Consider the following 26407-nt stretch of genomic DNA (forward strand, 5'->3'; position numbering starts at 1 on the left):
TTATTTTTAAAATTGCATGTGCTCTGGGTAATTTAACACGACGCTGTATAAAGGTAAAATTGAGGTCGTCTTATTTATTTTTTTACGTGGGGTTTCAATGCCGGGTTCGCACCGATCAGTGGTTCTTACTCCTTGAGGCTTCGGGACCAGGGTTATTTCTGGGTTTTATTTACGCCGGTTACGAGTTTTTATTGAGGCCATGATTGACATAACTATCAACATAGATCGCATTACAACCAAAATTAGTCTTTCTAGCTTGCTACTAATGGGATGAAGCGTGTTATTATTTGAATTCTAATTATATTTGATGAAAGATTTCTCCGAAGTTTCGAAGCTCTGAACGGTACAATTTTATTTTAATCATGTTTCAAGTGAGCAATTTGTGGTTTGTGTGGTACGCATTGAATAACGTAAGCAAAGAGTACATAATAGATTCAATTAGGAATATCTGTTTCATAACTCTTTTTTTACTGAATGAACAACTACCCTCACCATTGTTGTTGTTGTTGTTGTTATTATTATTATTATTATTATTATTATTATTATTTATTTATCCATCTTCTAACTGCGTGTCCTGGTCATGGTTGCTGAGGTCCAGCAGCGTATACTAGGTCGGATAAGGCACGAGACAAGGAAATGATGTAGATATATAGGATTCCTCTGGCTATCCATGCACAGATGTGTAAATGGTTCAGCTGTCACTTTTAGGTATGTGGATGATGTGTCAATATATGTGCGAATGCGAAGCACTGGACCAGCGTCCCACCCAGTATGTGGCATATGCCTCGCGCCCCTTGGACACGTCTGTTAACGCCACCGCGATCTAGAAACAAAAATGGACAACCAGCGAACGTTTCTTTTTTAAAAAGACGCCTTTCAATTTTGATAGCATCACTTTTACCCTCATGTTTTTAGTTAGTCTTGGATAGTCTGTCAAGAATGGTAGCCATGAAAATGAAATTCCGCGATGCGCTGTCAAGCATAGGCATATCAGGCCTGAAATTACAGTGTGGACTATGCCAAAACCAATCTAGACACCATATTGCGAGAAATATCATGAAATATGTTTGGAATTTGAGTAAATAGTCTTTATGTGAATGCATATCTGAAGGTACATAATTGAAAATACATGGTTACCAATACTTATCTAATCAAAAGCACTCATTTAAATATTACAACAAATGACTTACAAAAACACACATGACATGTGACTCCAACCACAGAGGTGTGAAACAACAGTGAACCCCCCCCCCCCAAGTCTTAACTAGTCTTAACTATCCTCTTTCAGATCCATGGAACAGTACTGATAGTTGTCTTTGGAGTCACCAAATTTGAGGAGTAAACCTTCTGGACACACCAAGTTTCTGTCAGAGACCAACTGGGTTTAGTTTTTCACAAGTGACATCAGAAAAACCCATAAACTCAGGCCTTTCAAACAAACTATCACCTCATCTCAACATCTGCTTTCCTACATGCTCCCCCCACATAATTCATAGCTTATTGGGACTTGAACTGCATGCAAGACCTACCCTTAAAACTGTTTTAAAGGGTATACCCATGGTTACTAAATCTAACATAATGAGAATTAAAACATTTTGAAATAATTGTCTTACGAAAGATATTCCAGGATCTACTTATAACCATGTTCTGAGAACGTCTGTTGTTTTGTTGTGGTTTCCTTACTTTTCTACCCAGAGGGCAATTTTAGATGTTTAGACACATCATGTGTTATAAGCCAATAGCAATGTGATGACATAACAGCTTGACTGAAGAAAACTAATTCAATTTCCCCATATCAACAAAAATCATTGACATCACAGATGTAGCCATAAGGTAATCAAATAAGACAATACAGAGGACTTCAAGTTACATTCTGTTTCTGCAATAAGGATGTAGCATTTGAATATGATTTTGAAATCTGTGTTTAAATGTTTAGTTTTGAAACAATGTCTCTTGTTTGAATAACAAACAAATCTCCTTCTGTCTGGAAATTAAGTTACAGATTTCAGCTATTTCAATAACCTTTGAACTTTTGCTCATTTCCTGACTTTGAAGACTCAGTGGGAAACTAACTTAACCATCTGTACGAGTCATGGGAAATACATTGTGGACAAAAGGACAGATTCAGGGCATCATAATCCCAAATGTATACTTATTTGTGTAACTTAACACAATGTGTTGTAGTTGTGATTATAGTTGTAGTTATAGTTGGTGTTCTTCTTATTATTGTTATTATTCGCTATTACTCCTATAAAAATAGTTGTAAATAAAGTTAAAAAATGTCATTTTAAATTAGTTAAAAGTTAACAGTTTAATTCAGTTGCATAATAAAAATGAATCCATCTGATAACATTCTATTATTCTGGTTAGAGTTGTGCTAGGGCCTGGATCCTATCCCAGCCCGTATAGGGTAGAGGGCACAACACTGGCAAGGGAGCTGCACATAAGGTCAAGTCAAGTGGGCTTTATTGTCATAACATCTATATACAGCTACACAGTGGCACGAAGTAGCATTTTGCCATGAGCACGGTGCAGCATTCAAAAGCAGTGGGGGGGGGGCGGTTTCACAGTTTCAAAGTGCAAAACTCAAGTGGATGGATACAAGGGCTTTATATACATGGTGGACTTAAACATCAGCCCTGGACTTTGGTGTCCCACATGGTCCCATGGTGAATTTATTATTATTATTTATTTATTATGGGGGGTGTGATCTCCCATAATAACTTTTGCCGAGCAATACATTTTGCTGCCCAGGGGGGTGAGCAATAAATTTCACCAGCCCTCCAGGAAAACGCCCGGTATGCCAGACGGCCAGTCCAGCCCTGTTCATAGTGCAGTGTGTGTGTGTGTGTGTGTGTGTGTGTGTGTGGATTAGGTTTATATTACATTGCGAGGACCTAATGCCCCGCACAATGTAATAAAAACATTTTTTGATGTTGTGGGCACCATTTTTCATGTCCCCACAAAGATCTGTGAATGCAATCATAAAACTAAAAATGCCAAAAGTCTCGTATTTTGTTTGGTTACTACTGGTTAAGGTTATGGCTGGATGGGGGTTAAGGTCATCATGTTGGGATTAGAGTTTTCCCCATAGATATGAATGGAGAGTCCCCACAAAGACATAATTACAAACCTGTGTGTGTGTGTCTGTGCTAAAAACTAACAATAAAGATAAATAACAAGTTAAGGTGACTCATGCTGGGGGGGGGTGGTATGGGGGGAGTGAGAAGCCTCACAATGCAGGCAGTTTAGTGATGCCAGTCAGCCTCCCTGCATGTCTTTGGACTGTGGAGGGAAACTGCAGCTCGCGGAGGAGAAAACACACATGACATGTGACTCCAACCACAGAGGTGTGAAACAACAGTGAACCCCCGCCCCCCCCCCCAAGTCACCGCGCCATCCCTCGTACCCCTGGTGAATTTTTGTTACATTTTAAAAGGAAAATATTCCAGCTGGCCACTCATCCTTCCTCATGTAGGAATCAGGGAAATAATGACCTAAAAATCAAGGAATTCCAGTAGTTAAGTGTGTTGGCGAGTTCTTCCGGCATACAAAGGGTTACAGGGGAAGGGTGTCATCTTACATTCTTCCAGAGGTTGGGAATTTCGCTTCTCGGCTGTGGGATGGGTTGTCCGTGTCATTTATGGATTTTTGCACAGTCCCTGCTCTGTCCTCTCGCTTGCCGCCTCCCTGCGGTTTTAATTAGGAGTCTGCTGTGGAATTTCTGCTCCAGATAAGGGCTGAGCTCTAATTTTAATCAGTAAAATTCACCTTCTGATTTGCACCAGTATTGCATTATTCCATTGTGCAAGTTGCTGTAACACCTAAAATAGATGCCCTGCTCAGGTCTGGGGGCCCGTTTCTATTGGGACTGCGTGTTCTTGCAGAAATAGCATTTGGGGTCCTTTGGCAGGAGATGATCCAGGACAGGGAGACATGGCTGTGTTTTAAGACTGATTGGAAGGCAGATTTTGGGGCAAAATTGACCATGAGCCAAAATATTTACTTTCATTTGCCCTACATGCTATAATTATTTATTTATGGATCCTTAAAATGGGTCTCTTACAGGATGGGTCTGAAAACCGAGACACCTATTAAATCTCTTGACCTGCTTGTGTGACACTGCGTATGCACTGTGGTGTACATGGTGAAAATGCCAGTCGATGCTTCATATCACGCTTCATATCATGGGTGTGTGAGCATTAAATATAAATGGACACATTTAAGAAGCATCTGGGTCACGGACTGTTATTTATGACAAAACTGATGAGGTGCTTGAAGTTCTCGTTGTTTTATTTGGAGTTCGCGCTTTCAAACCGAAGGTATCTGATTCGTTGTCGTCATGGAAACACCCCCCTCCCCACACACACACACACACACACACATCTGCAGCTGTTCCATTGTTTCAGATAACATCTGGCCTGGTGTTGGACCACTCAGAAGGGTTACCGGCTGCTGTATGAAGGAATGTAGCGGCAAGGGCGTGTGGGGGAGTTTTGTGGATGCGCTCCAAATGCAAGACCTTATCAGAAGCTTGGCTCTGCTCATCCCCGTCCCAGACTGAGGTTAACCATATGCTGGTGTAGAGACACCCCCTATAAGTGACCAGGCTCTGACTTCAGTATCATGGCATTGGCTTCCCCAAGGGCAAGGATGGGGGTTGGGACAATTAAACAGGCAGCGGAGATAGGGGGCTGAGGGTCCTGTTCACTCTTACTGTCAGGAGTAACACCATGTAAGTAGAATGATATGAAACAGAGGGGAAATTCCTGCAAGACTAGAGTGACAATTAAATTTACCAAAAAAAAAGAAATTTGTAATGTAACAAAGCAGCCAAATCATTTGAACTTAGTTGGATGCAAAAGAAAACTGTTTGTATGTGTGTGTGTGGATTCGGTTTATATTACTTTGTGGGGACTAAATGTCCTCCCATAATGTAATAAAAACCTGTAATTTTTGATGTTGTGGGGATCATTTTTTGGGTCCCCACAAAGATCTGTGAATGCAATCAAAAATGTTAAAGTGCCAAAAGATTTATATTTTGTTTGGTTACTTATGGTTGAGGTTAGGGCTGGGTAGGGGTTAAGGTTGTCATGTCGTAATTAGAGTTTTCCTCATAGAAATGAATGGCAAGTCCCCACAAAGATATAATTACAAACCTGTGTGTGTGTGTGTGTGTGTGTGGGGGGCGGGGGGGGTTCGCTATTTTGCAGATGCCAGACACATCCAAAGAAATTTTTAAAAGCCTCTATTTTCATGCAATTTGAAGATATAAACAAATGCAATTCTAGATCTACAATATGTACGCAGTTTGTCAGTGTGTTTTTTATTTTGGTGATGGAGTTGATGGGGTTAAGCTCATATATGGCAGAAAACGGGGAATTTTGTGAGGTCTGGAAAAAAAACAGAATTCCACAAGCGACATCATTGAGACTTTGGGACAGACCTCGCAAAGCTTTCCTTTGTGGAAGCCTGGGGAATAGTAGGCCTTTTATGTTTTATGGAAAGTATGCTCTAGAAGGGTAAAATGCACCGTGAAGCAGTGCAGAAAGATAGGCATTGATATATATATATATATATATATATATTCCATGTTAACATATTTCAGCTGACTGCAAAGACCCAGCATAACATTACAGTTGTAACATTGTGTGATTGACCAGCTTAGTACTATTGTGTTTCTGGGGGACAAATACAAAGACAAAAACAAGGCTGCAGGACACTGATGCTGTACACAAAATTCCCTCTCTCTGGCAAGAGGAAGCTGGAGTGTTTTATAACTTGCAGGACTGATTGCAGGTACATAGTGACCCCTGGTGAGTCACACCACCCTACATCTCAAAGGTATTTAAAATGACTTCCAGACAAACCTGTTCATATGACGATGCATTTAGGGCAAATCAGGCGGCTTTTTTCCCTCAGGAAATGAAATGCTTTGGCAGAATATGCTCATCCAAAGGGAATATATTACACAGAAACAAAAAAGAGAATATTTTACATTTATACAATGACTGAATGTCTACTATCAGTATCAGTAGCCTGTGGTATAATAGGGCCATAAGGTTTATGATGACATTGCCAGGATGAATGTGAATGGTTTGGTGTTTAGGTTACTTCAGTAGGTTGAAAGTGTATAATTCACCCATGCATTCCATCATATGTGCACTCATCCTACACATAATCAGCATTGGCTGAGCTTGGCAATAATGTAGGTATAGAAATGAACAGTAGGGGGCAGTAGCACTTGAATTAAAATACAGATTCTTAGGGTAATAAAATGCCCCCCCATCCCCCAAGTTTTTTTTCAATTGATATATTGTTAATTGTTATTGTTTAACTTACAGTATTTAATATAAAGGGATATTGTATGTGTTCCATTTTTGTGGTGCCATTAATAATGTGGTCTTTGGGTGAACCAAAACAATAGTAATCCATCTATATTTCATAACCGTACATCCAGCACAGGGAGGCAGCGAATCTGGAGCCTATCCCAGGAAACACAGAGCATAAGGCGGTGGACGTCGGAGAGGGGATGCAGCCCCATCTCAGTGCACTCTGGGGGCAATTTCAGGTCAGCGGTCCACCTAAGTGGAAGAAATCAAACACAGGCAAGAACATGCAAACTCTGCATACGCTGTACTAGGCGTGGGAATGGACCGGCCAGCCCTTAAAACATGGGGCTAGTGTGCTACCCATTCAGCTTTCATGTCATCGTACACTGAAATATCCCTTAATTAAGAGATAACAACTCTATTTATGCTTTATCATTAAAAAAGCCATTCACAGATATGCATGTTATGTGTTAATGGGCTCAGGAAGTAATTTTAAACAGATAACTGTGCAATGTGTACCATGGAGAGGGAGGCTGAAAGTCACACAAGCTGCCCTAGCACAAATCAAGAGGGGGTGCTTCATTCCAGACATGCATCACCAATGAAGGGGGTCCCCTAGGGGCTCGGATGAGAACCAGCAGCGGGAGACACACGTGTCGACTTTCACTTTACGTTCGAAGGAAAACATCAACCTCTGAGATCACCCTGCGGCTCCTCAGTAGACCATGGACCCTTTGACCAAAACTGGACCTTTTGCAGATCTCTACACGTGATGGGCGGCGGAAACGGGGGGTAAAATACCAGCCAGCGTTACTCCGCCAAACAGCTCAACACACACAATGCGCCATTGTCTCGCAAGAACTGATTGGGTCATTTATTACAACCTCCCTCCCTCCCCCCCCCCCCCTTTCTCTTCTGCTATTAAATGTGTGGGTCTCCATGTTGTCACCATGCAGACACAGAAGCATCTCAAGAAGAAGTAATTCCATGTCTTGTGAAGGTATTCTGTGTTGGGCCCCGCTAATATTGGGATACCAACACTACAAACTACGCATGGACTCTTTAAGCAATTTTGAGGAGAAGTTTTCCTAGTTTAAGGCTCTTGGGAATGGGAATTTGCAATTAGAGTGTCAGGAAAGGGCATGGCTGTCGCTTGACCTAGGGTGAAATTTACCTCAGACTTATGGAAGACTCTCCGTGGAAGCTAATATTCCTCTTTTTAGTTACTTATGATGGCTGTCTCTTGTAGCTTAATATACAGTGACTGTGTTTTACTGCACTCAGGGTCGTACTTACCAAGACAACAGTATTTTTTCCGCATCCCCAATAACCGCAGTCGATTATGGAGTACACCTAGGAAGGACTCACACTTTCGACCTCTCTATTTTAAAAATCCTGACTACTGTCCTGAATGCACTATTACTTTGTTGAACCGATTGTATTTTAGAGATGTTTCCTGATTGAAGGCTTGATGTTTTTGATTATTTGGATAACTGGTTGCCAACATACAGGTGGGCCATTTGCCGTGTGGGAGTATTTGTTATGTTATCCTTCTGTAAGTGGACAGGAAGCAGGCGATTCTCACGCAGTCAGCGGCCATGCACCCTCTGTTTTCCCAGAATTTCTTCCCATCCAGCATAACTTCTGGAGTAGTGACCCTTCCAGACCCTCCCCAAACAACTTCTGTTTACTGTGAGTGACCTTTCTCACCAAATTCTGTGGCCCTGGCTCAGTATTATGCCTACCCGCTGGGATTAGCCCCCCAGTACCCCCCCTCCCCACAAATGAAACCTGAAACCCTGTTCCGGCAACATCCAATCACAAGCTGCCATTTTATCACCTGATATGACTCACCTTCAGTGATTGGCTGGATACTAAATACTAATGTTCTGATCTGTTTGTATTCTTCTTTGGTGACTTTGCTGAAGTAACAACACAGACAAGCTGGACCTCAAAACATAAAGTGTTTTAGCTCCGTTTTTACAAAAACAGTGGGTACCAGGAGATGCCGGAAGAGCTCTCTGTTGATCTGGAAGCCGTTTGTTCTCATTGTAGGGTTAGGAAACTTCCATGACTCACGTTATTGTTATGGATGTGACTTCCTGCATTCAGCCAAAAATATTCAGGGCATTATGGCCTTGATATAAAAACCAAGTCCAAGAAACAAAACAACAAAGGAGAATTGGGCAGTGTCATGCCAAGCTTCCCTGTCTGGTACCTGTCTAAAAATAAGTTTGGTAAATAAGCAGCGAAGGATTTGCATAACTTCCAGGTTCTGATCATTTTGGAAAATCTTGCGCCTTTCAGAAGGGTGTGGACTGAAGTTATTGTGGAGGCACCACACTAGAAGGATGTTTGTGAATTGATATGTTCTCCCATTCTTCATTGTTCACTTCAGACGGATGTGAACTTAAACTCAGGACTCTGCAGGCAGCCTTTTAACCAAGTGTCTGTAATGTCTTCTTTGTGTCTGGTACAAGATCCATAGCAAGTTTGATGATAAATGTGTGCGATGAAGCATTTACTGGATTTCTGGCAAATCAGGAGTCAGAAGCTGCTTGTATAGATCCAGATTCAGTCTTTATTGCAACAATAAGGTTACAACCAAGGCTGGACACTTGCAAGAGTCTAATACACATTTGCACTAATTCTTATACATTTTCTTATTGTTTGACAATATCTTGTCACTTAAGCTTCATCAGTCCCTTAACCAATCACCATCATTGTTTCCTCCCTTGATCCACACCCCTAGGTGATAAGGTTGCCAATCATCTCTTTTACTGTTTGGTCCCTCGGCTAAACATAATTGTGGCAAGACCATCTCTACTTGGTTTTCTTTTAAACATTCAGCAGTGAACTCTTGGTGAACTCAGGCGATTCCCTTCACCTCAGTAGCAAAATCTTGGGAGCTCCAGCTTGCCACACATCGCGTAGTTACAGGGTTGACAATATGCTTGATCTTCAGCATAGTGATAAGCGGCAGAGCTATTTAAGGTGGATATTCATGCAATCAGGGCTAACACAAAATAGCTAAGATAACCTAAATAATAAAAGACAAAAAAGTAAAATGCAACTAAACAGGAAAGACAAGGGAAAACGGCTAAAAGATGAGGCATGAGCAGTCTAAGAAAAATGATCTACCACCTATCTTTACATATTCTGATGCTACATTGTAATCTGTACCCTGTAATGAACTCAGATCCAATCCAGGGTGTCCCCTGCCGTATACCCTGAGCATTCTCTCATGCAATAGATAAAGGGAATCTGCTCCACCCAGTCACACTTAATGCTTCACCTATGAGTGAAATACCTTGCATGTGATCCACCTAAAAGCTGCTGATGTTACCATGTTAACCTGGTGGGCTCAGAGGAAGCGATTATCCTTTATACCGACCTCTTATCCAAGGGTATATATTCTGGAAAAATTCCTTTGACTGCTATTAGCGGGACTAGCTGACACAGGCAAGACGCAGTATAAGTGGAACATTTCCCAGTGTTTGCTAAGGTTCCTCCCTCACTTCTATAGAACTGCTCAAACACTGTTTTGGTTGTTTGGCAGACCGGGCCGGATGACTGCCATGCTTACAGTCTGGCCACCACCGCTTCATGTTACCTTCATGTTTATTTGCTGATGTCTTTCCTTCTTATAAATTTTGCTCATTTACGCAGCTGTAGGATTTCTTGGGGTATGGGTACTTTAACAAGGCCAGAGAACTGGAACATTAGGGGAGTCTTTAACCACCACACAAGCCTAGTGTTCCTGATGCTGTTTATAAGCGATGGCAACACCGCTCCTGGCTAAAGTTAGCCTTGTATTGCAAGAGCACTTTTGTTACTAAATTATCTAGCATGACAGCTGTAGATATCTAAGTACATTCACCAAGACCAAGTCATAATGTTCTGAGTTGAGCTGTTAGGGGTAGATCACATGCTTATTTTGCCGAATTGCCTATCCTGCAGAAGTTATAAGGTATCATCCGGATCCCAACTTGGCCTGCCGTCTTCCTCCATACGTCTTCCCTGCTCAGTTGCTCCATTACAACCATTGAACAAACTTAAGCAATTTAAATATGGATATAACGTCTAAATTTAAAGGCAGCGTTCACCACTAGGCCGGCATCTTTCTCTTTGATAGCATAGCATTTGCTAAAAAAAATCACAAAATGCACCCTACAAAACTGAGTGGTTGAATGCGATATTCCTAAATGGGGCATATTTTAAAGTTTAAAGGCTAAGCTGAAGAGCTAAATGGTAAGGAACTGGGTGATACTGCCAGGACGGGCAGTTCCCTACAAACCCTAACAGTAGAACATAAGAACATAAGAAATTTACAAATGAGAGGAGGCCATTCGGCCCATCAAGCTCATTTGGGGAGAACTACTTGTGTGAAGTTCAAGATCTGACTTCTCCAGTTACAGTTAGCGGGAGCATTTGTGGTAGAACCAGGCAGATGTGTCTTGTCCAAGAAAAAAAATAATACCTGTCAATGAAGGCAGTGTCCCCATTTCCTTAAAGAGTGTGCAGGTCCCTTACTGAAAAGATCTTAAGGATACCACTTTGCTTGGTAAGTTCCTCCCTGAAATGAAAACTGCAAGACTGAAACTATCATAGGCTTTGTCCATTGTTGGCTTTTGCTGTACTTCATCCTAGGATAGAGATATTGGTGGGAGGGGCTAGGGGTGTCCCCATCCCTGAGATTTATTACCTTCCTAACAGGGAACTTGCCCCTTCCTGTCTGCACTGAACTCCAGAATGTTCACTATGTGGGGAAAATTAGTAATCACAGTGTGAACGGACATATCCGAGGTCCATAGATACGGTTTGAACTACTTGGTAGCGAGAGATACAGCACAAGTGTGTTAAAATCCTGGGTACATATAAAATGGGTTCTGATCCGGCCATTGTTCTTCTGCTTGATGTTCCTTTGGCTACGGACCTCTGTACTTGTTCCTTGAATGTGCTGGTCCACTCCAGAAATATTAGAGAAACGTTAGAATGGGTTTCTCACATAACTCTGGCTTACTGGTTAGAAAATGAACTGTTACGATAAAATCCAGACGAAAATCACAAAGATTTTTATGCCGCTCCGAATGCTCTTCACTTTTGAAATTATGTAACAAGTTGCATTTAAACTAAATGACAGCGATCCAGGCATTGTCCTGTAGAACAGCAAGCCAGCGCTGAGTATTTTCATGAAACATCAGCCCACAGTCAAAAGACTTGCAATTCTAATGATAATAGTAATAATAATAATTGATACTTTATTGATCCCTGTGGGGAAATTCTCTTTATGCCACCTCTCTGTAGGTGACAGCAAATTGTCTGCGAAGGGCAGCCACCCATAGCGGAGCCCAGGGGGCTGGGGGTTGAGGGCCTAGCTCAAGGACCTGCAGATGTGCTGAGGCTGGGCTCAGACCACCAACCTTCTAATCATAGAAACAGAGGCTTAGCCCACTGAGCCACACACTGCCCCCATGTTTTGAAAATTAGTATTGGTATTAAGATGGAAGGATCTTAAAAATCATGATGATTGTTGTGTCTTCACTTAGTATACTGTAGAAGGTACCAACCTCTCTACCCTCAGCTATCTACATTATGCCCTGTGATGACCCGTGCTTCCGTTCCCAGTGTCCCTGATTAGATAAACAGTTGTTTAAGATAAATTAGTGGATGTGTATTAGACCAGCCAGCAGTAGACTCTCATTTCCTAGAGAACATTTGGCTGTAGTCAGTGACAGCTGCCTCTTTGGAGACAGGAAACAGACCCTATGTCTTATAAACCCGATTGGGCTCATTTTCTATGCCTCCATTGTTCTGGAGCCCTTTTGTCTTCATTATCCCCGCTGTGCTGCTCTCTGATGTCCAGTTTGCATTCTCTGTTCAAAGTTATGTGACTCTGGATTACAGCCAGAGCAGTTCTGGCACCGCTTGCTCAGTGTTGATGAAGCCGAATTCACATTGGTCGCGATGATGCATTGGATTTGTTAGGGAAACACTGCAGTGTTAACAAGAATAATCTGTCGTCTCTTCACTTACTAGAAATAATATTGCAACCATGCATCTGTCCATCTTTCAGCTGCTTTTGCAGGAGGGGGGGGGTGTATACATAGGGAACACAGCAGGACAACACTGAGTGGAATGTCAGTCCATTGCAAGGAACCTGCACATTAACACAATACGGACAATTTCGAGATGCCTGAAACACCTATGAGGAGAAAACGCAAACTAAACATGCATATGGAGTCAGGGCAAGAGTCAAACCTCCCAAACATGGAGGTGTATATATTATTTACAGCAGGGCTCTTCAAATCTCGACCTCAGTTCCAAATCCTGGCCTTGTTTTCAGTTCTTCTGGGTAGTTAGTTTAATAATTACTGATTCTAATTGGCCGGAGGCTTCACACCTGGTTCACAGGTGAAAGAAGGCTGGAAAATCAGCAGGGCACGAACCTCGAGGACCGTAATTTGATTAGCAAATCTTCCTGGCAGAGTTTTTTTTTTTTTTTGCCTCAGACACATATTTCCTCCAAGAATACTGGCTCACTTTCCTGAGGCCAGTAACATAGATGAAGGTCAACTACAAAAAGCTGAAGAGTAGTGGGATTACCAACTCTCACGCATCTGGTGTGACACATGCTTTCAGACTCTCACGCAGGAAATCTTGAACTAGCCAGGTGGCTAATAGCAAAACAATACTAAGATCCAGTCCTGAGTACCTCACAAAAAGTGGTACTCTTCCCTCTTTCATTCTCTGTTGCTAAAGTGAGATACCTGAGGATAAATCAACCCCTCTGTATCATTATCCTGGATGTGCATCAGATACAAATGCCAGAACATTTTTTTTTTTTACTGTGGCATTTTTTTTTCTGAAGTGATAGCTTTATCCTACTCTGCATGAGTTACTGTATGGCTTCCAACAACCTGGAAGCACCCAGTGTCTCGCATCGCCGGGTACTAAATGATACAGATCTGTAGCCCTTAAAAGCAGGAAGCAAACCCTTAAGAGCTGGCGAATGTTTCTGAGATAGTGATATGCCATTCAGCCAGTCGCACCTGTACTTGGTACACCTGTTAACAATGCGGAGTTTATGTAAGCCTCCATTCAGCCTGTTTTAAGGCTTGTCATATATTTATTGCATCGGCAGATAGATTTATCACCTTTTTTATCTGCACTGTGCAAGCTGCCAGCCTTCTCTACGGTTTTCGGAAACCAAGCCAGACCACATGGGATGAGCAGAGCTGCCCAGTTAAATCTGCATCTAGTTTTTGAAATGGGCCAGCGCTAGTGAATAATAAAGTGAGTAGTGACTACTTGTTTTTTTTCCACATTTCAAGCACTCTGTGTCAGTGATCCATTAAAACAGGGGTGGGCAGTCTTATCCACAAAGGGCTGGTGTGTATGCAGGTTTTTGGAGTAACCTTTAGGTCAGCTGTTTGAACCCAGGTGTGAGGACTCTTCAGCCAATCAGTCCTCTAATTAATAATCTAATTAGGGAGTTGCAGCATATGCACCAGCCCTTCCTGGATATGACCAGCCACCCCTGCCGTAAAACAAGGATGAGGCCTGAATGTGATTGTCTGAAAGCTAGCTTAATGCTTTAATTTAAAAAGGTATACACGGCAATGTGAACAATGTATTTTAAACTTTTTTTTTAGTATTCTGCTAAATATTTTAAAAGCTGGATTTAATATTGTGTAACAGGTAGTACTACGGCTAACAAATTTATAAGCTAATATTACTGTAATGGACACACGGGATGCTAATAAATTCGTTAAATGCGTGATTTAACACATTAACGTTGTTGAACAAAAATAAACAGCCGTTTGCTGTCGTGGGAGTATTAGTGTAAACTGGATGTTAATGAGAATCCCATTTTGCATAGTTTTGGGACTTTGAGACCACCTTTCCCCCCGCCGGCCATAAATTAATGCTGCTGAAAGGAAGAGTTTCTTTTTACTGATTTCGACGAAAAGCGGTATGACTACATCGTTGTATGCACGTAGATTATTATAATATAGCCTGGATTTCATGTAATCTGCTTTTATTAGAATGCTATATCAAATAGCAGGGCGTGAAGCGGTCTGGAGAAAATTACTTCCAATCGTACGTTATATGTAGGCTAATTCTCGGTTTGTTGTACTTTAAAACCACTTCCTGGTGGCATTTTTCTCTCAATTCAGTAAAGGGAGAGAATGAAAAAAATTGCCAAAACATTAGGCTACTTAAGCAGTCTATGGACGTAATTACCAGTTGGCATTTACTGCGGGAGGTTTTGTCCAAGAACGAAACAAACGAACTAATGATTCTTAAAATGACCGTATGCTGCTAAAAACTGTGCAGATAGGTGTAAATTTGGTAATCATTACTGGTGTATAAAATATTCATTTTAATAGTGATATTTCCTTTTTAGTTGTATTGAATTTATTCGTCTCTGAAGTGTTGCTTTCATGTTTAATGATCCCAACATGACGTTGCACCTGAAGACCCATGAAGACGGGGGAACTGAACGAACCGAGCATGTGGAGAATCTACTGAAACGTTAACTTAATTGAAAATGATTTTATGTGAATTGTGAAAGGCAGGGTGCCTCTAAAGCAAGACTTTTGCTATTTATTAAATAGGATTGTTTTGTGTCTAACGAATTGCATGGTGTGCTGACACTAGGCGGCGGGAGGGGGGGGGGGGTTCTTCCACGTGTCTGGTGCTGGTATTTCATCCATGTAAAGAATGTGTTTCGGCTTTTGCCTTTTAAATCCACTACAGATGTGTACACTTACTGGATGTTGTGACTATAATACGCATTGATAATGCCGGTCGTTTTCTGCAGTCTTTTTGGGTGATTGATCTGATCTGTTGTGTTAAATCAGTTCCAGTCTTCTCCAAAACAGAATAAAAAACGTATTTTCATGCCGTAAAATTGACCTGTACTCACCCTGCTGAAATGATTTGTCTGTTTCTGGCCTAGAGCATTTGCCATTTATTATAAATCTTTAACAGTCCAGCTGGCATGATTAATCTTAGCTGGGTCAGATTTTTATTTTCCTTAAACGAGATGGAAACTGAATAATTTAAATAATGCGTTTGTATGTATATAATTGCCGTAGACTAAATTAATGTGTGGATCTTTCTCAAAGACTGTAGCAAATGTGTTTTTTCAAGTGGTGTCCTCAGTATATGGAGCACACAGACTAGGGTGACAGTTGGCATGTGTATTCCCAACTGACTAGCACAGCAACTGGTGAAACTATAAGCATTTAAAAACAGACCAGTGGTCATGTTAAGGTACTGAGGCAAGAGCTGTGAGTTCAGCAATAACAGCTGGTCCTGCAGAGGTTATAATAAATACTGTTTGGTATATTGAGGGAAGCCACCGTTAATCCACCTTTAGCAATTAACTGTAACTTAATTTGAGTACTAGTCCACTACAAACACTGCTGTCATCTGAAATACCAGATGCAGTGATATAATTAACTGTACACCTGTTTTACTTTTTGTCTGTCTTTTCATTGCTTGGATGTTGCTGCAGCTGGTGTGCTGGTAAGTACCCATAACTGTAAGTACCCATAATTTGCAGTCAGTTCCAGAGAAGTATCGTCTTCATCCCAGCTCTTTTGTTTCTCAAGATAGATATGACATCCCATACGTAGCTAAATTATCTACTGCAAGCATGCACATGTAGTTTGGTTGGCTAAATATGCTTTATGCAGACCAGGTGGTCAGCGAAAATGCATTAAATCACAGCTAAACACAAGAAACGTGTGTACAATATTGAGAGTCCGTGGCGTGATAAATGGAAAATGTATGGTTTTTGACATGAACTTTAAATCTATCGTAGATCTTTAATCTTTAAAAGTAGGGGGAAGAGACTAAACTTCTGTATTTGTATTAACAAACGGAGGAGATTAACCTTGAAAACTGGACAAATTCACACATGGAGAACTGCATGTACCTTGTGTTTGTGTGGGTTTTTTTTTTTTTTTTTTTTTGTAGAGGTAGATAAGATTTTCGAATAGCAGCCTTTAAAATGTACTCACTCCTTTAGAAGTAGTGCAGTGTAAAGTATGTGGTAAACTAAGGGTATTATCAAGAAGTAACTTTGCAGTCTTTCTTCACTATATGCTAGGAAATCAATATTTAAACATATTAAAGCACAGTGTAATCCACTTATAGTGATCATGTCTGCCTGGGTGAAATTGATCACTATAAGCGGATGATCATATTAACCAATTTTCTTTTTCCTTTTTCTTTATGTCTCAGGCAGACTACCATCTAATTGACATTACATAGTGTATAATTGTATATTACATAAATATAAAGTAATAAAACGGACATTTACAAAAATTACACTTTACACTACAGAATTTTGACTTTCAAAATACAGTATAACTGTATCAAACGCTTTTCAAATTACTGTAGGCCTACTAATTAAATTAATACTAATTCAAATACGCTATAATACTGTAGCACCCCCGGCATCTGCATGTCCTGACATGCCTCGCTAGCACACGTTTATAGCCCCGTGTATGTCTTATATATAGCCTCGGCTTGTATTTTTTAGTGTACATACTGTACTTGTTGTTCTGTGTATCCGGTTGTCGCCTGTGCCTTTATCTGTAGTTGTACTCGGTTTGTGCCTGATACTCCCGTGTCTTGGCCATTGTGTAATTACCCACCATGTATGTGCCTTACCGTCCTTATTATAACTTCCCCCTGTCTGTCAGGCGCGGATTTCGCGTTACTGTTGCTTCTTGTGGGGTCCCTTTAATTAAGGAGTAACATAAAGAACAACTTGGTGTCAGTCTGTTTCTCGTTGTTTTCCTTCGCCACTGTCGGCATTCCTTGGTATGCTCGGCGCTTCAGTGCAGTACAGTATTATACATAATATAGTCTATTGCAGTTTCGCCGTTGCATCTCGTTGGTTCGTTTTTAGCAGTTTATCATAAGCTTCGATGACTCTATTTGTCATTGGGAGAAAATGACTTTCCCATCATGTTCTCTGTCCATCAGCATTAGCCTCAGATAACAAGCCGGAGGAGACGGTTACTGTAAGGCAATGTCGGCTTATCAAAGTAAAGTTCTTTATTTCTTTTTCTTTTTAAATAAATAAAAAAAAGAATTAGCATAGTTTTATTTTTTCTATGTGTTGTCATGTATAAAAAGACCCAAAATGAACACTGTAGGCGGACTACTTGACTACGATAAGCGAATTATTTAAACAGTATTTGTATGGGAATGATTCTGTCCGGGCTGATCACTATAACCGTGATCACTATAAGCAGGTTCCACTGTATGCCTGCTCTATATGTATCTCTTCCTACTACTTTAGGTATGATTGACACAAGCCGAGGTTAACGAGGTTTACTACTGTATGTCTGAAATTGATTTGTTTTTCATTCCCTCTGAGAAGCTTTCAAAACATTACTAATCTGAAACCACAATAGTCATGTGGCATGTCTGGTGCTTTACGTCTTAAACCTTGAATAACTGTATAACATTGTAGTATTTTAGTCTTATTTGGAGTTGGCCTCCATGTGAGACAGATTTTGGATATATTTTGAAGGTCTAATTAAAAGTTTAAAGCTAGATATACAAATGGCATTTATTATAATAATGCTACTGTTTACTGTATTTGAGAAGCAGATACAAGCTTAAATTGGAGAGCTTCCCTGGTTTTCAAGCATAGTTTATTTATTATAATTATTATTAAAGATGTAGGTGAGTTTTGAAAGTTGTGTACTCAGTATACTTACCATGCTTTAGGTTTTGTGTAGTATTTATTTGGGTAAATTTCTCCTGATCTCTGGGAACATTTTGCCAAGGAAATTAAACGTACACCATGAAATAATTCACAACCAGTTCAGATCAACTGTGTTGTGAAGTTCTGTATTTTTTCTGGAGGCTTGTGAACATGGAGTCTGCATGTTTGAATGGAGAAGCATTTAACCTTCTCATCAAGGGTACAAATGTATAAATGCATTTTTTGCACCACTGCGAACTATTAGCATTTTCTAAAAAAGATATTAGAGCAAAGCCTCCCTCCAGAACTGCATATCTGTAACAGCTGCTTTGAGCGGATGTTTTCCTGCCAATCTCCTAAAAGTAACTTTGTTCTTGAACTGGTCTCAAAGGTGTTTTTAGGATATATTTGGAATGTAGTGACAAATTGTATTTGCTAATCAACAGGATGTATTTGCACCCCCTTCTGGAGGCTGTGACAGTTTAACCTGTCTGATAAACATGCAGATATTTACTTTGGATCACAAAATCAAGTTGAACACGATGTGCAGATTAAAGTCCTAAGTCTGCCCTGGCAGGGTCTCCTGTTTTGAGCTTCTCTGGGAATGTTTGGATTATAAAATCTTTTAATGTTGTCTTATGATTCTGTTCCATCTATCAGCAAGATAGAAAAAAATGTATCCGTAGCACTGAAAAGTAATCAGAGCAGAGATTTAGACCTATGTTTAGAACAGTGTGATATTGTAATGTTTTTCTGAGACTTGTGCTTGTTGAATTGGTTTCCCCTTTATATGAATTCACATATCCACCTTTTCATAGAAAATACTGATGAATGCCATTTTCTCTCTTGACTGTTATATAGTATTAGTACCAGTATTATTTATCATAATGCTAACAGCATCATAACAGTACTAGTAGTTTCCTGGTAGAGTGGATTGTTTTCTATAACGTCCATCTGACTAGCATAAAAAGAATGACCTAGCATCTGAAATATCAAACCAGAAATTCAGCATGTCCCAGGAGTATTGTGATGATTGTGGGAAATATTTAAGGGGCGGGGGTTGAACCTAGAGTGACTTGTGTAAAATGGCATTTGCACTCTGGTACAGCTGGTTAGGTCAATAGGGCCATTCTGTGAACGGTCAGATCCGCTGGAGCCGAAATGATCCGCAGGCTGCTGTTATCTTCAGCCCTCCAGGACAGTAGTGTGTCATATTTGTTTGCCGATCTTTTCCCCCAGCAGAGCAAATGCATCTGTTCCCCCTCAAGCACACTGTGCCTTGCTGAAAAGTGGTTTCAGGCTCTCGTAATGTGTCACTGGATGGAATTTTATTGAAATTTTGTGTAAGGCTTTGTTTAACCGAAATCCTTTCCATGGTACCAGAAGTTCCAGATAACAACATTATTTCAAACAGTTTCGCTGCAAGGCCGCAGTTTTGCTTGACATTCACACTTGACCTGCCAATCTATGATTTCTTATGAATCTCCATAGTAATGTAAATAGGATAATGGCCAAAATCCCTGCCTTAATCTGTTTTTTAAGAATTAACATTAAAATAATTTAGTAGTAAGAATCTTTTCTCTTGTAGACTTTGCAAATATATGACAAGAACTGACAAGAAATGTGGTGTATTCGATCACACTGGTTTGTTTGACATAAACTCATTTTCACCAGAAGTAAAGTTTAGATTACTGTCTAATTTTATGCACCTCTTCCACCATAATAATCAGTGTAGCAGGGATAGTGAGCGGGCCATAACATCCCAATTGCCATTTCTTTGCACATTTCCCCTATTCTTGTATAGATAATAAAATCCTAGTCAGGGAGGGTTGACTCCTTATTTTATGGGTAATAACTTGGTGCGGTAAACCGGCTACAGAACAAGATATTCCCTAGGCTGTTTTGTTTTACCTGTGGCTCACAAATGAATTGTGGTTACCATGGTGACCCAAGGTATGTCATCAAATAGATATAGCCTTGTGCTGGCTGTCACCCAGGCTGGCTAAAGTAGTACAAAGTACCCTAAATTTGCTACTAGTTTTCAGCCCCTGAAACATGCAGTTGCTGGCAGTCTATTCATGTCTTGAACTTTCATCACTCGTGTGGACAAATCTGTTGCCATGGTACCAACTCAGGATCAAAGGAGACCTGCGTTAAATGAACGGAGGACCTGTAGCGCGCGCTTTAGCTGCCGCCGCACACTCCTTGTGTTCTTTCTGTGTGAAAAGGGTCGATGGGAACACTGACTTAAGCCCCTCCCATTTTTAGCCCCTCCCTCAGGAGATCCACCAAGAGCAGAGCTCCGACTCCCCCGGCCAGTGCACAAACTTCAGGAAGCCCGAGGGCTCTTCAGCGACTCCCGGGTCTTCCGCCGGTCACCATGGAGCAGAAGGAGAACATGACCGACAGGGACTTGACCCTGACTGTGGTCCTTCCAGGGGGTGTTGAGAGGACCGCTGTGGTACATGGCAGGTGAGCCTAGTGAATGGCAATTAACAATGTGCCTTTGTTTCCTTGATGCTTTCAGCAGTTTGCTGTCTTTCCTAATTTCGTGTAGATAGGCGTTTGTTTATTTTTCCTTGGTCATAAAATAGTAGTAAAATAGTTGATGAATACCTTGAAGGATTGAACTGTAAGCAGCAGAGAGCTGATCCATGATGGTAATGTATTAGTCCCCCCCCCCCAACAAACACAAACACATACAGTAAACCTTTCACCATTGGCTTCAATATAGCTGCTATTGCGCTCAAAGATGACATTAAAGGTTTATTACAATGATCCCCCAAACCCTCCAGTAACAGACCTGATGGTAAACATTTTAATAAAGGGTGTTACTGTCCTTGGCTTTCTTCGGTATAATTGAAATGAGGTTTAATATACAAGGCTTTAGTTCTGAATTCTATCGCTCATCTGAACATTTTTCAAGAACTGCAGGAGCATAAAATGGGACATCACGGTTCCGAAATGCCGTACATTTAATCATACACCCTCTGTGTACACATCATCAGTGTTGGAGTCATTGGGTGTTTCGGGACCCTCTTCCAGACAGGTGTCTGTTGTCAGACCCAAAATGCTGTACAGATTCCTTTGCTGAAATTGGTTTTCATGCAAATTTAGGGTTTATTTTCCATTTTTGATACCAGACCCGCCGATTTATAAAATTGTAAAAAATACAAATAGAAAATTGCGTTACTTTTGGCTTATTGCGTTATTTGCATTCTTTGCATGCTTTTGGTTTGTTTTGTTTTAATAGCTGTAAGCTATGAATGATATTTCATAATTATATATAAAAAAAATAACTCCAATAACTTTCAAATGAATTGAGTCTAAATCCTAGGTTCGACCACTTTCATAACTACTGTTTGGCTCCTTGGTCATCCTTTCCTCCCAACCTTGTGGATACACCCTATTATTATTTCTTTATTGTCTTCATATTGGCTGCTTAGTTTGCTTAAGTTTGTGTTGCCAGACTTCTCTGGTCCCTTATTGGTCCTGTTAGAGTGAGTATTGCATCTGTTCTCTCCTGCTGTTTGTCTCTTGGGTTTCTGTCCATGACTTGATTGGATGAGTGCCACTGAGTGAACTTCTCTTCAAAGAAACCCTCCGGCCAACTTTTCTCCTAGTCCGTAGCAGGTAATGGTTATCGTAGTTTTTTTCATGAGTTTTTCTAACTGGAGTTTGTTCCTTTTCCAGCAAGCCCATGATGGACCTCTTGGTCATGCTTTGTGGCAAGTACCACCTGAATCCCTCTAGCCACGCCATCGAACTGATCTCCACCAATCAGAATCGCATCAAGTTCAAGCCCAACGCTCTCATAGGAGCCCTGGAGGCCGAAAAGATCTTGCTGAAGCCCAAAGGAGCCGATAAGAATAAGGCGATGGGCCCTCAGATCCCAGAGGTTAAGTAGGGCTGTCACAAGCCTCAGACCTTAAACCTTAAAAGCACATTTTGGTCCGTCTCCTATGTCCCAAGTAGCGGTATTGTTAGAATATTATATTAAATCTAGAGTAGGATGCTCGAAGGAGGTTGCCTAATTTGTGGGATTGTTTCTTTTGTACAATTATAAATCTGTACACCGGTTTCTGAGTAAGTTAGCCCACAGTGGAGACCAGCAAACACTATAGCTCCTTTGTCCTTTGTTGCATTCTTTGGGAAGAAGCACATGCCCTCCACCCTAATCCCCCCAGTTACTCAATACTTTATCTCCTGCCAGCTTGAGATCTGCTCCAAAACAGCCGTTAATGCCTACAGGTGCAGCATTTTTAATGCTCTCGTAGAATCAATAAAGGAAGCTTCACATTGTAACCACCCACCCTACCCCCCCCCCCCCTTCCCCCAATGCAGGCTACGGTTCGGCTGATAATAAACTACAAGAGGGCACAGAAGACCATTCTGAGGGTGAACCCTCAAGTCCCCTTAAAGGAACTCCTACCAGCCATTTGTGAGAAGTGTGAATTTGAGTGCCAGGATACGGTTCTATTGAGGGACGTGCTGTCGGCGGAGCCCCTGGATTTGAGCAAATCCCTCAACGACTTCGGCCTGAGGGAGGTGTACGCCAAGGAATCAAAAGGTGCGAGCACTCATTCATCTGTTCCCTTAAACATTCTAGTTCACTATTGACTATAAATACCTGGCACATGAGGCCGATTAACTTATTTCTGGAAATGCAGATTTTAGTTGGTTTCTTCAGTCCAGAGCTCTTCAAATCTGGATCTCGTTTCCAAATCCAGGCCTTGTTTTCTCTTCCCCTAGTTAGTTTGTTTAATAATTGCTGATTCTGATTGGCTAGAGGCTTCACACCTTACTCACAGATAAAGGAAGGCTACGAAATCAGCAGTGCCTGGACCTTGAGGTCCATGATTTAATCCATGTTTGAGCTTCATGGAGCTTTGGCTGTATTATGTTTGCGTTGGTTTGTTCTCATCCAGTTAAACCATTAAATTATGCTCCCTTTACCAGGGATGGCACGCTGCCTCAGTAGGTAACACTGCAGAGTCTTACCTCCAGAGCAGTGGTCTTTGCATGTTCTCCCTGTGTCTGCACCTTCTGCACTCCAGACTAACCCTGACCTCATACTGGACAAGTATTGGGAAGATGGATGGATGGACGCATATAAATGCATTTTGATATGATGTGATTCAGAATCCGTTTGATTGGCCAAGTATGTTCACACGTAGGGAATTTGTCTCCGGTTGTCACAGGTTCTCATACATACAGTAGGTGCATACACAGTTTAGAGAAGATATGATGATGACATACGGTTTGATATGTACAATGTCCATTTGTGGATGATAGATGTGCAAGGAATATTGGAGCAAATGCAATTAGTGCATATTGTACAGCTGTACGTAATACAATGAATAAAGCATGGTTTATTGAATGAAGAGTAGCCAATTGTTTTAAATGTTTTGTTGAAAAATGAAGGCAATTAGAATATTATATCAATATTAAATGAGATGTTCGATGAGCCATTGATACTCAAACTGCCCCAGCTAGTTCATTACATTCACACATTCAACTAAAATAGCTTGGATTCCTCTTGGATTCAGTCATAGCTTATATATGGCTTTCTGGCTGACAGCAGGATTTAACTGCATTGTTAATTTAAAGAATGATGCAAATTAGACTGATTTAATCATTCACTGATAGTAGTCTGATAATAGGAATTAATAGGATCCCTATTGTAGTGATACCGTGTTTTACAGTTTAGTGTTAAGTTGTCAGTCTGTGTATTATCTCTATTCTTCTGTGAAAGTGGGTAGAAATCTATGAATAAAAACTGTATAGTGCATAATTCATATATATAGTGTATGGGAGTACAGTACAGGCTTTGTCTTTGAGTAGAATGAGTCCTACAATTTAAAAAATGTTCCCAGACATTATAGCCTGGAACTGATTGAATTCTCACTGCTTTAGTCTCCTCTGTCCTCAACTTCCATGTTTTTTAATTTAAAAATCTTAAATGAGTACAGATCTGTCGAACGCTGCCGTGTGATTCGGTCGCAATCAAGCGTCGTATCTCTTACCGCAGTGTCTCCTTCCTAATCCTGATATTAGATAGATGAGCTTCACTCTGCTCTCTCTCTCTTTTACAAGTTGTTAATAAGCAGTACGTGGTCTCTGCTGTTCTTTGCACCCTGTAATCCCAGGCACAGAATCCCAGTTTACTGGCTACGGTAAATGACCAGCTGTACCTGTAATTTATTTGGCATGTATATATTTATCCAGCCTGATCTGCCTACCCCTCCCCACTGAAATAGTGTATCGATTTTATATATGCATAGACAAATATTCGATGGATAAAGCCATTGTTATTGGGGGGTTAATTATTCTCAGAGAATTTTGGAAGCATTAGAATGGTCTATGCAGTGCTTCCTAACCCGGCCCTCGGGGTCCCCCAGGCAGATCATGTTTTTGCTCCCTCTGACAGCCCATATTTTTGCTCCCTACCTGGACTGTCTGGGGGTCCCCAAGGACTGGGTTGAGAAACACTGGGGCTGCAGACAATAGCTGGTGTGATTCTACCAGGCTGGTATAAGCAGGATTGTTATATAAATTTGCTTGACAGCTCAGTGTTTTTCCCCAGTGCACGTTGATATTGCTGCTGTTATTCTTGTTGCTATTGTAGCTGCTAGTCAACACTATATATAAAAGTACATTGTGGGTAGCAAATGTAATGTTTTTGACCAAAACTGATTTGCTTTTGATATGTTAACAGGTAACAATGCAAGTAAAGACTTTGAACGCTCTCTGATCCTGCAAGGTAATTACTAATGTACCCCTGCAACTTGTTTGTTTGTCTGAAAAGGCCAGACAGACAAAAGCAGTGATATATACCCCAGTTATACAAATGTGTGTATGATAGACTCAGTGTGTCTTTTCTCTGTCTATTGCCAATCTTGACTGAGCATTTCCTCACGTTTTTAGAAAGAAATTATAGTCCACAAAGCAAAGGTAACACGCCAAAAGAGATGGAAAACAAAGGATTGTTCAGAATGTTTAGAAGAAGCAAGAAGAGGCTTGAACGGGTATGTGTGACAGAGCCGCTCCGCGGGCTTACGTTTGAGCTCAGGGCGCTGAGGGGGCGCGTTGAGCGTCTTCCACTTCCTGTCATTTAAAGAGCGCTGCAGCCAGTGCGCCGGCCTCCCCCACGGTGACCAAGCAGTCCTCCACCCTGACGAGCAGCAGCGGCCCAGCGTACAGCTCCAACACCATGCCCACCGACGTGCCGAAGAAGAGGCGGGCCCCTCTGCCGCCCATGATGATGTCACAGAGTGCCCCGTCTGGCCTCGATGGTCACCGAGTAGAGGCCCTATCTGACGATTCCCAGGTAACCGCTCCGAGCTGTCATTGGCTGATTCTCTCCCTGTGACCGGGGGAATTATGGGAAGGTGGCACGGTCGCCTCACAGCTCCAGGGTTGGGATTCGAATCCCATGCCTGCTTTGGTCTGAGGATTGCAGGTTGTCCCTTTGATGTGTGGGTTTATCCTGAAAATCCTGGTTTTATCTCCTTCTCCAGATATGTGCATTTAGAGTGTGTGTGTGTGTGTGTGTGTGTGCACATGCGCACAGACGGTCCTGTTTTTGTAATCTTTACATTTTACATTTAGATTTCCCCACAATGTGATAAAAAAAAACCTGTAACTTACCTACCTTATGGGAATTTTTTTTTGGTCCCCACAAGGATCACCTAAATTTTATTTAAAAATCTGAGTGCAAATCAAGAAACTAAAAATGCCAAAAGACTTTGTATTTTGTCTGGTTACTTAACCCCTACCCAGCCCTAACCTTGAGGTTGTGATCGTTGGGACTAGGGTTAAGCCCATAGAAATGAATGGAGAGTCCCCATAAGTATATGAATACATGACCTATGCGCATGCCCAATGATGAACTGATGTCTTATCAATGGGGTTTCTGTTCCTTGTGTCCTCTGTTGTCTGGGATCGGCGCTATGCTAACTGCGACCCTGTACTGGTTAAGCGCTTGGAGGGATGGATGGATGGATGGATGGATGGATGAAAGGAATGTTCAAGTGGGCCCTTAACATCATCAGATTGTGTAGATGAGAGCTTTGATTCATGCATGCTAGTCAGTACTGGGCCTTTACGTGTTTACTTTTAAAAATTATTTTCTCTTATTTTCAGCAAGAGCTTCTAGGAAAAATCTAAAGTTAAAATTTAAAGTTTTTAAATTCTCTTCAATCAGCCTTCCTGTACAATTAGCTGTTCTGAATAATATGTGACCTCTCTGCATCAGTGCTGTACAGAGGTAAATAGTTCAGGTGCAGAAAGTAAAAATCCAGACCAAGATTTTGTTTCAGCCAGCCAGTTCAGCACC

At 41.2% G+C, this 26407-nt stretch overlaps 1 protein-coding gene across 4 annotated transcripts in view; it reads left to right on the forward strand.

The window, feature by feature from the left end:
* cobll1b (cordon-bleu WH2 repeat protein-like 1b) overlaps positions 1-26407 on the forward strand; it is a 35749-nt gene that overhangs the window by 407 nt on the left and 8935 nt on the right. For 2 of the 4 annotated variants that reach the window (XM_023831383.2, XM_023831296.2), the window contains exons 2-7: positions 20338-20541; positions 21763-21967; positions 22414-22639; positions 24788-24832; positions 24997-25097; positions 25190-25399. In XM_023831383.2, coding sequence (XP_023687151.2) covers positions 20338-20541; positions 21763-21967; positions 22414-22639; positions 24788-24832; positions 24997-25097; positions 25190-25399 — 991 coding nt within the window. Of the gene's footprint in view, positions 1-13851; positions 13943-14121; positions 14308-20337; positions 20542-21762; positions 21968-22413; positions 22640-24787; positions 24833-24996; positions 25098-25189; positions 25400-26407 lie in introns of those variants that run through there. The other 2 variants (XM_023831548.2, XM_023831465.2) reach the window with 2 other exon arrangements.

The sequence above is a fragment of the Paramormyrops kingsleyae genome, chromosome 1 (genome assembly GCF_048594095.1).
Source record: "Paramormyrops kingsleyae isolate MSU_618 chromosome 1, PKINGS_0.4, whole genome shotgun sequence".
Classification (NCBI taxonomy): Eukaryota; Metazoa; Chordata; class Actinopteri; order Osteoglossiformes; family Mormyridae; genus Paramormyrops; species Paramormyrops kingsleyae.